Below are 10,000 nucleotides of genomic sequence, written 5' to 3' on the forward strand. Positions count from 1 at the left end.
CACACAGATCTCCAGCAGAGTTACAACTAAAACCGTTAAATACACAGACAATATTCACCTCTTTCTATGAAAGTGAGACACATTATCCAACATGGATACTACAGTCTCAACCCACTGGGTAAAGATGTCAGTTCAATGTCTACTTTTGATTTTGTCGTCAACTAACTGAAATTAATTAATTAATAATTCAAAGTGAAATCAACCAAAACAAATCGAAACATGTAATTGGATTTAGGTCGAAGGATAAAAATACTGAAGTCAATTCATGTACGTTGATTACTTTTAGTAAATCCGATCAGTTTTCCGTGTTATTTCACCATCATCAGATTGAATAATGTTGTTGAAATGACATAGAAACAACATTTAGACAACAGATTTGTACCCAGTGGGAAGACTCAATACATTTGGGTTAGGTCTTTAAATGTCTTTCAGGACAGTGAGTAGTAAAGCTAGTGGGGCGGGCGGGCGGGTGCGTGAGATAAAGTAAAAATACTTTAATAATGTACAACTTTTTTTTTATCTTACCTTTATTTAACTAGACAAGTCAGTTAAGAACAAATTCTTATTTACAATGATGGCCTACCGGGGAACAGTGGGTTAACTGCCTTGTTCAGGAGGCAGAACGACAGATTTTTACCTTGTCAGCTCGGGGATTCAATCTAGCAACCTTTTCGGTTACTGGCCCAACGCTCTAACCACTAGGCTACCCTGCCGCCCCTCCACTCTAACCACTAGGCTACCTGCCGCCCCTCCACTCTAACCACTAGGCTACCTGCCACCCCTCCACTCTAACCACTAGGCTACCTGCCGCCCCATATTGAAATAGTTTTGGGGGGGTCCTTAATATTCATATATTTGATGACATTTACTTTTATTCCTGAAGAAAATAATGTACTTTTTACTGCATTCATTTTCCCTGACACCTAAAAGTACTGGTTACATTTTGAATGTTTAACAGGACAGGAAAACGGTCCAATTCAAACACTTATCAAGAGAACATTCCTGGTCATCCCTACTGTCTCTTATCCACCCGACTCACTAAACACATGTTTCGTTTGTAAATTATGTCTGCTTTGCTAAATATAAGGATTTTTAAAAACGTTTTATACTTTTACTTTTGATACTTAAGTATATTTAAAACCAAAACACTTTTACTTAAGTAGTAATTTACTGGGTGACTTTCACTTTTACTTGAGTCATTTTCTATCAAAGTATCTTTACTTTTACTCAAGTATGAGAATTGGGTGTGTGGGCGTGTGTTAGGTCTTACCTGACAGTGAGTAATGGAGTGTTCCGTTCTCTCCTTCATCAGGATCTTTAGCTGTTACTGTCCCCAAGACTGAGCCAGGCTGGGATTCCTCCATCACCTACACAGAGAGAGAGAGAGAGAGAGAGAGAGAGAGAGAGAGAGAGAGAGAGAGAGAGAGAGAGAGAGAGAGAGAGAGAGAGAGAGAGAGAGAGAGAGAGAGAGAGAGAATTATTCATCTGCCCTCGAGCCAAAACGTTTGCTCAACCCTGGTGTAAGGGATGCAGTTTGGGATTGGATGTCCCTCTCTTACCTGTATGAGCAGTTCCCTGTCGGGGTGGGCGTGGCTAAAGACAGGGGCGTTGTCGTTCTCATCCAATACGGTGATGTGGGCAGTACCCGTAGCGCTGCGAGGGGGCGTGCCTCCGTCTTGTACCACAACCACCAGCTGGTAGCTAGACTGCTGCTCTCTGTCGAGAGATAACCTAGTACTGATCTCACCTAGAGAGAGAGAGAGAGGAGGGAGAGAGAGAGAGAGACGAGGAGGGAGAGAGAGAGAGAGTGTGAGAGAGAGAGAGAGAGAGAGAGAATAAAAGATAGAGGGAGAATGGAGAGTAAAGGCAGGGTTAAAGAGAGTTGAAATAAAGCAACACAAGGAGAAGAAGGGAGAGTAGGATAGACACACATTAGACAGGTTAATTAGACAGGTTAATTAGACAGGTTAATTAGACAGGTAAATTAGACAGGTTAATTAGACAGGTTAATTAGACAGGTTAATTAAACAGGTTAATTAGACAGGTAAATTAGACAGGTTAATTAGACAGGTTAATTAGACAGGTTAATTAGACAGGTTAATTAAACAGGTTAATTAGACAGGTAAATTAGACAGGTTAATTAGACAGGTTAATTAGACAGGTTAATTAGACAGGTTAATTAGACAGGTTAATTAAACAGGTTAATTAGACAGGTAAATTAGACAGGTTAATTAGACAGGTTAATTAGACAGGTTAATTAGACAGGTTAATTAGACAGGTTTAAATGACTATTGTTTATCTACAGAGTTTATCTACATGTCTACTGCCAGGTAAACTAACAATCTCAGTAAGTCCTGGGCCCGTATTCATAAAGCAGCTCATTGCAGGAGGGCTGATCTAGGACCAGTTTTGCCTTTTTTTTTTAGATCACAATGAATTAGATTAATACGGACAGATCCCAGATCAGCACTCCGAGACCCTTGGTGTTCCTCACCTGTGTGTGAGTTGATCTGGAAGTGTCTGTCAGTGTGCAGGAGTCTGAAGGTTAGTCTGGCGTTCAGTCCTGCGTCTCTGTCGGTTGCCGACACGCGTCCGAACCCCGTAGCAGCCGGAAGGTTCTCTCTCACAGCCAGAAACACCCTCTCCTGACTCAGACGGGGACTGTTGTCGTTCTCATCTGTCACAGAGACCCTCACCGTGGCACTGCCAGTCCTGCCCGCCCCAGCCACGCCCTGCGCAGAAGAGAGGAGAATTAACATACAGTAGATAAAGAGATGTTAGACGAGACCTGTGTGTTCTATGTGTTGTACACCGGTCTATAAACCGGTCTCTAAACCGGTCTCGAAACCGGTCTCTAAACCGGACTCACAGACACAGACTAAACCACAAGTCTACATGAAGGTAAACCACAAGTCTACATGAAGGTAAACCACAAGTCTACATGAATTTAAACCACAAGTCTACATGAAGGTAAACCACAAGTCTACATGAAGGTAAACCACAAGTCCATATGAAGGTAAACCACAAGTCCACATGAAGGTAAACCACAAGTCCACATGAAGGTAAACCACAAGTCTACATGAAGGTAAACCACAAGTCTACATGAATTTAAACCACAAGTCTACATGAAGGTAAACCACAAGTCTACATGAAGGTAAACCACAAGTCTACATGAATTTAAACCACAAGTCTACATGAAGGTAAACCACAAGTCTACATGAAGATAAACCACAAGTCCACATGAAGGTAAACCACAAGTCTACATGAAGGTAAACCACAAGTCTACATGAAGGTAAACCACAAGTCTACATGAAGGTAAACCACAAGTCCATAGGAAGGTAAACCACAAGTCCACATGAAGATAAACCACAAGTCCACATGAAGGTAAACCACAAGTCTACATGAAGGTAAACCACAAGTCTACATGAAGGTAAACCACAAGTCTACATGAAGGTAAACCACAAGTCTACATGAAGATAAACCACAAGTCTACATGAAGGTAAACCACAAGTCTACACGAAGGTAAACCACAGTCTACATGAAGATAAACCACAAGTCTACATGAAGGTAATCCACAAGTCCACATGAAGGTAAACCACAGTCTACATGAAGGTAAACCACAAGTCTACATGAAGATAAACCACAAGTCTACACGAAGGTAAACCACAAGTCTACACGAAGGTAAACCACAGTCTACATGAAGGTAAACCACAAGTCTACATGAAGATAAACCACAAGTCTACATGAAGGTAAACCACAAGTCCACATGAAGGTAAACCACAAGTCTACATGAAGGTAAACCACAGTCTACATGAAGGTAAACCACAAGTCTACACGAAGGTAAACCACAGTCTACATGAAGGTAAACCACAAGTCTACATGAAGGTAAACCACAAGTCCACATGAAGGTAAACCACAAGTCTACATGAAGGTAAACCACAAGTCTACATGAAGGTAAACCACAAGTCTACATGAAGGTAAACCACAAGTCCACATGAAGGTAAACCACAAGTCTACATGAAGGTAAACCACAGTCTACATGAAGGTAAATCACAAGTCTACATGAAGATAAACCACAAGTCTACATGAAGGTAAACCACAAGTCTACATGAAGGTAAACCACAGTCTACATGAAGGTAAACCACAGTCTACATGAAGGTAAACCACAAGTCTACATGAAGGTAAACCACAAGTCCACATGAAGGTAAACCACAAGTCTACATGAAGGTAAACCACAAGTCTACATGAAGGTAAACCACAAGTCTACATGAAGGTAAACCACAAGTCCACATGAAGGTAAACCACAAGTCTACATGAAGGTAAACCACAGTCTACATGAAGGTAAACCACAAGTCTACATGAAGATAAACCACAAGTCTACATGAAGGTAAACCACAAGTCTACATGAAGGTAAACCACAGTCTACATGAAGGTAAACCACAGTCTACATGAAGGTAAACCACAAGTCTACATGAAGATAAACCACAAGTCTACATGAAGGTAAACCACAGTCTACATGAAGATAAACCACAAGACTACATGAAGGTAAACCACAAGTCCACATGAAGGTAAACCACAAGTCCACATGAAGGTAAACCACAAGTCTACATGAAGGTAAACCACAAGTCCACATGAAGGTAAACCACAAGTCCACATGAAGGTAAATCACAAGTCTACATGAAGGTAAATCACAAGTCTACATGAAGGTAAACCACAAGTCTACATGAAGGTAAATCACAAGTCTACATGAAGGTAAACCACAAGTCCATATGAAGGTAAAATAAAACTGATCCTATGTCCTAACCTGCTGTGTTCCTCACCTGCCCTCCCGGCCCAGAGGTTGCCAACACCGTCAGTAGATACATGTCCTTTGCCTCCCGGTCCAGAGAGCTACGAACATACAACCACCCACTATCTGGGGCGACCCCGAACCCTGCCGCGTCACCGTCCGGATGCAGTCTGTACGACACCGAGGAAGAGGAGGAGGAAGAGGCGGAGCCAACGCCGTTCCCAGCAGCCTCCCTGTTAAGGGCACGGACCTGTAGGAAGCGTGTGTTTAGAGGTGTGTTCTCCTGTAGCTCCACGCGGTAGGTTAGAGTGTCGAAAGCGGGACCCTGCGCATCCTGAGCCTGGACATGTACAACTAATGTGAAGGTAGAGCTGAGCTGGGGGGCTCCACCATCTTTAGCTACCACCTGGGAGGAGGGAGGGAGGGGGGGAGGGAGGGAGGGATGAGGGGGGAGAGAGAAGATCAATGAGTAATCTAATTTAATATAGACAAGTTCATATGATGGCCCTATTGGTACATTCTTCAAAGAAAAACTTTATTGTGGAGTTTATCTTAATATTTTATCTAAATTTGATTAAAAAATATATTTTAAATTCTCCCTAACCTGTAGGTCGTAGCGCGGAACACTTTCGTAGTTCAGACCACCAATCAGCTTCAGCTCCCCGCTTCCCCGGTCCACGCCAAACATCCTTTGACCGCTACTGCCCCCCGTGCCGATCGAGACCAGGTCAAAACTCAGCTGACCGTTTGGACCAGAGTCCCGGTCGGTGGCCTGAACCCGGTACACCACCGTTCCCATCTTAGTCACCTCCGGGAGAAGGAGGGATTCGGAGGAGGATGGAAGGAAGGAGGGAGAGTTGTCATTGACGTCTGAGATGGTGATGCGTACGCGTGTGGTTCCGTAGGCGGGCGGCGAGCCGTAGCGAGCCTGGACTTCCAGGTCGAGACTGGGACAGGCCTCGTGGTCCAGAGGGACAGAGGAGCGGAGCGCTCCGGAGGTAGAGTCCATGGTGAAATAACCATCTGGATCACCTGATGAGATGGAATAGGAGATGTCCTGGGAATGACCTGAGGGAGGGAGGGATGGGGAGGGGAGGGAGGGAGGGAAGAAGGAAGTAGGGAGGGAGGGAGGGAGGGATGGATGGAGGGAGGGAGGGAGGGAGGGAGAGATGGGGAGGGGAGGGAGGGAGGAAAGGAGGGATGAAGGAAGGAAGGAAGGAAGGAAGTAGGGAGGGAGGGAGGGAGGGAGAGATGGGGAGGGGAGGGAGGGAGGGAGGGAGGGAGGGAGGGAGGGAGGGAGGGAGGGAGGGAGGGAGGGAGGGAGGGAGGGAGGGAGGGAGGGAGGGAGGGAGGGAGGGAGGGATGGTCATAGTGGTTAATCCCATGTGAAACAGAGAAGGCATTTAATAGCCTGTCATACAAACAGATCATCAATCACAGTCAATTCTAAAATGTCCAATTCAACTCCTGTACTGAAAAGAGCTGTGACGTAAGCGGATGTATTGTTTGTTTATTGGTTGTATTCTAAATGTGTGTGACTGTCCTTGTCTATCCGTGTATCAGTGTTTTTTAGTTACATGTCATGTTTTGTGTTTTGTGTGAATCCCAGGAAGAGTAACTGCTGCTTCTACAAAAGCTGATGGGGATCCTCATCAAGCAACAGACTCAATGACAGCAGATAAAAACAACAGCTAGAGTGGAAGGGTAATAAGGGTACTTCAAGTCCACTCCACATGAGAGCACTTCTCTCTTGACTTTTACTCAAAACCACCTCTCGTAGAAATCATTCTGCAGTCATTCATACCAGGAAAAAAAAAGCCAACTCTAGTTCTTTGTAGAAAATAATCCATGTTAAATCAGCCAACCGAGAGGTGAGGAAGGAGTAGAGATGGCGTGTTAAGATTGGTTCCAAACGGCCCTCTACTTCGAACCAGAAGGTGAGCTGAGGATACCAGGGTAACTATTCTCTGATCAGAACCAGGTGAGCTGAGGATACCAGGGTAACTATTCTCTGATCAGAACCAGAAGGTGAGCTGAGGATACCAGGGTAACTATTCTCTGATCAGAACCAGGTGAGCTGAGGATACCAGGGTAACTATTCTCTGATCAGAACCAGAAGGTGAGCTGAGGATACCAGGGTAACTATTCTCTGATCAGAACCAGGTGAGCTGAGGATACCAGGGTAATTATTCTCTGATCAGAACCAGATGGTGAGCTGAGGATACCAGGGTAACTATTCTCTGATCAGAACCAGAAGGTGAGCTGAGGATACCAGGGTAACTATTCTCTGATCAGAACCAGGTGAGCTGAGGATACCAGGGTAACTATTCTCTGATCAGAACCAGAAGGTGAGCTGAGGATACCAGGGTAACTATTCTCTGATCAGAACCAGAAGGTGAGCTGAGGATACCAGGGTAACTATTCTCTGATCAGAACCAGGTGAGCTGAGGATACCAGGGTAACTATTCTCTGATCAGAACCAGAAGGTGAGCTGAGGATACCAGGGTAACTATTCTCTGATCAGAACCAGGTGAGCTGAGGATACCAGGGTAACTATTCTCTGATCAGAACCAGATGGTGAGCTGAGGATACCAGGGTAACTATTCTCTGATCAGAACCAGAAGGTGAGCTGAGGATACCAGGGTAACTATTCTCTGATCAGAACCAGGTGAGCTGAGGATACCAGGGTAACTATTCTCTGATCAGAACCAGAAGGTGAGCTGAGGATACCAGGGTAACTATTCTCTGATCAGAACCAGGTGAGCTGAGGATACCAGGGTAACTATTCTCTGATCAGAACCAGAAGGTGAGCTGAGGATACCAGGGTAACTATTCTCTGATCAGAACCAGAAGGTGAGCTGAGGATACCAGGGTAACTATTCTCTGATCAGAACCAGATGGTGAGCTGAGGATACCAGGGTAACTATTCTCTGATCAGAACCAGGTGAGCTGAGGATACCAGGGTAACTATTCTCTGATCAGAACCAGATGGTGAGCTGAGGATACCAGGGTAACTATTCTCTGATCAGAACCAGGTGAGCTGAGGATACCAGGGTAACTATTCTCTGATCAGAACCAGAAGGTGAGCTGAGGATACCAGGGTAACTATTCTCTGATCAGAACCAGAAGGTGAGCTGAGGATACCAGGGTAACTATTCTCTGATCAGAACCAGGTGAGCTGAGGATACCAGGGTAACTATTCTCTGATCAGAACCAGATGGTGAGCTGAGGATACCAGGGTAACTATTCTCTGATCAGAACCAGGTGAGCTGAGGATACCAGGGTAACTATTCTCTGATCAGAACCAGAAGGTGAGCTGAGGATACCAGGGTAACTATTCTCTGATCAGAACCAGGTGAGCTGAGGATACCAGGGTAACTATTCTCTGATCAGAACCAGGTGAGCTGAGGATACCAGGGTAACTATTCTCTGATCAGAACCAGATGGTGAGCTGAGGATACCAGGGTAACTATTCTCTGATCAGAACCAGAAGGTGAGCTGAGGATACCAGGGTAACTATTCTCTGATCAGAACCAGGTGAGCTGAGGATACCAGGGTAACTATTCTCTGATCAGAACCAGAAGGTGAGCTGAGGATACCAGGGTAACTATTCTCTGATCAGAACCAGGTGAGCTGAGGATACCAGGGTAACTATTCTCTGATCAGAACCAGAAGGTGAGCTGAGGATACCAGGGTAACTATTCTCTGATCAGAACCAGGTGAGCTGAGGATACCAGGGTAACTATTCTCTGATCAGAACCAGATGGTGAGCTGAGGATACCAGGGTAACTATTCTCTGATCAGAACCAGAAGATGAGCTGAGGATACCAGGGTAACTATTCTCTGATCAGAACCAGGTGAGCTGAGGATACCAGGGTAACTATTCTCTGATCAGAACCAGGTGAGCTGAGGATACCAGGGTAACTATTCTCTGATCAGAACCAGGTGAGCTGAGGATACCAGGGTAACTATTCTCTGATCAGAACCAGAAGGTGAGCTGAGGATACCAGGGTAACTATTCTCTGATCAGAACCAGGTGAGCTGAGGATACCAGGGTAACTATTCTCTGATCAGAACCAGGTGAGCTGAGGATACCAGGGTAACTATTCTCTGATCAGAACCAGATGGTGAGCTGAGGATACCAGGGTAACTATTCTCTGACGACACCGAGACTCCAATGAATGTCTTATACAGGTAGTGAGGTATGCAAAACTCATAGCCAATATGTGTCATTGTTTGAGAACCACTGTAGCCAACCGATTTAGCTCGTGTAAGACTGGATCCATGGACCAAGGCTATACCATAAAACCACGGGACTTAGTCAGAGGCAGAACAACAGTAAAGTGAACTGCTTAAGCCACGTGTACACTACACGATTTAACTGTCCCAGATAAGTTTTTGGGAGATCAGAGACTAAATCCCCATGTCCGCTGTCTACTCGGGGCGCGTGGGCCGTTACCGACGCTCGTTTAATGTGAGCTGGTAAAGAGACGCAATCTGAGGGCTACCGATCCAGTCTTTGATCCGTCCCAGACGCTCTGATATTTTCAAACGTTTGATTTTTTGAGTTTTGAGAAGTTTTGATTGGCATTAGCCAATGAGAGCTGGCCGGAGAAGAAGCCAGTGAGATAATGAGGTTGTTTCACATCACCCAGAATGTGTAGAGTCTCCAGCTGAGGTCTTGACCACTAGTATGAGTTTATACTTTCCTTTATAACCAAAGTCAAAGTGTCAAACTGTTACAGCTCTGAAGTTTACAAACGATGTCATTCAATTCAAAATGGTTGTCTAGAAATGTCAACTCTGTATGACAGGTGTGAATGTCTGACTGAAAAAAATGGTATGAGGCTGCTTTGAGCCACAGCTACATTAAATCTAATCACATCATCACTTCATTGTTTTAGAGAGACAACGTGGTACGGAGAACCCATTGTTTTAGAGAGACAACGTGGTACGGAGAACCCATTGTTTTAGAGAGACAACGTGGTACGGAGAACCCAGACGATCGTTTAATGTGATGTTAGGATTTAGAAAGCTGTGTAGTTTACTCTCACCATTACATTTTATGAAGAAATTAGACCGATTGATCAATAGACCTCAACTGACAGAATGACAAATATCAACAGCTGTCTTCCCTGTGGCTCAGTTGGTAGAGCATGGTGTTTGCAACGCCAGCATGGTGTGGGTTTGATTCCCACGGGGGGGCCAGTA

The 10,000-nt window shown here is 44.8% G+C and overlaps 1 protein-coding gene across 2 annotated transcripts in view; it reads right to left on the reverse strand.

Moving 5' to 3' along the window:
- The window catches only part of dchs1b (dachsous cadherin-related 1b), a 261,642-nt gene that overhangs the window by 74,484 nt on the left and 177,158 nt on the right, over positions 1-10,000 (reverse strand). For both annotated transcript variants that reach the window (XR_006757730.1, XM_045690242.1), the window contains exons 9-13: positions 5,394-5,857; positions 4,821-5,195; positions 2,495-2,732; positions 1,560-1,747; positions 1,271-1,367 (exon numbers count right to left, since the gene is read on the reverse strand). Coding sequence is in view for 1 of the 2 variants with exons in the window: in XM_045690242.1 (XP_045546198.1) it covers positions 1,271-1,367; positions 1,560-1,747; positions 2,495-2,732; positions 4,821-5,195; positions 5,394-5,857 (1,362 nt within the window). In the remaining variant the exon portion in view is untranslated. The remainder of the gene's footprint in view (positions 1-1,270; positions 1,368-1,559; positions 1,748-2,494; positions 2,733-4,820; positions 5,196-5,393; positions 5,858-10,000) is intronic.

This window comes from Salmo salar, chromosome ssa11, assembly GCF_905237065.1.
Source record: "Salmo salar chromosome ssa11, Ssal_v3.1, whole genome shotgun sequence".
In the NCBI taxonomy this organism is placed as follows: Eukaryota; Metazoa; Chordata; class Actinopteri; order Salmoniformes; family Salmonidae; genus Salmo; species Salmo salar.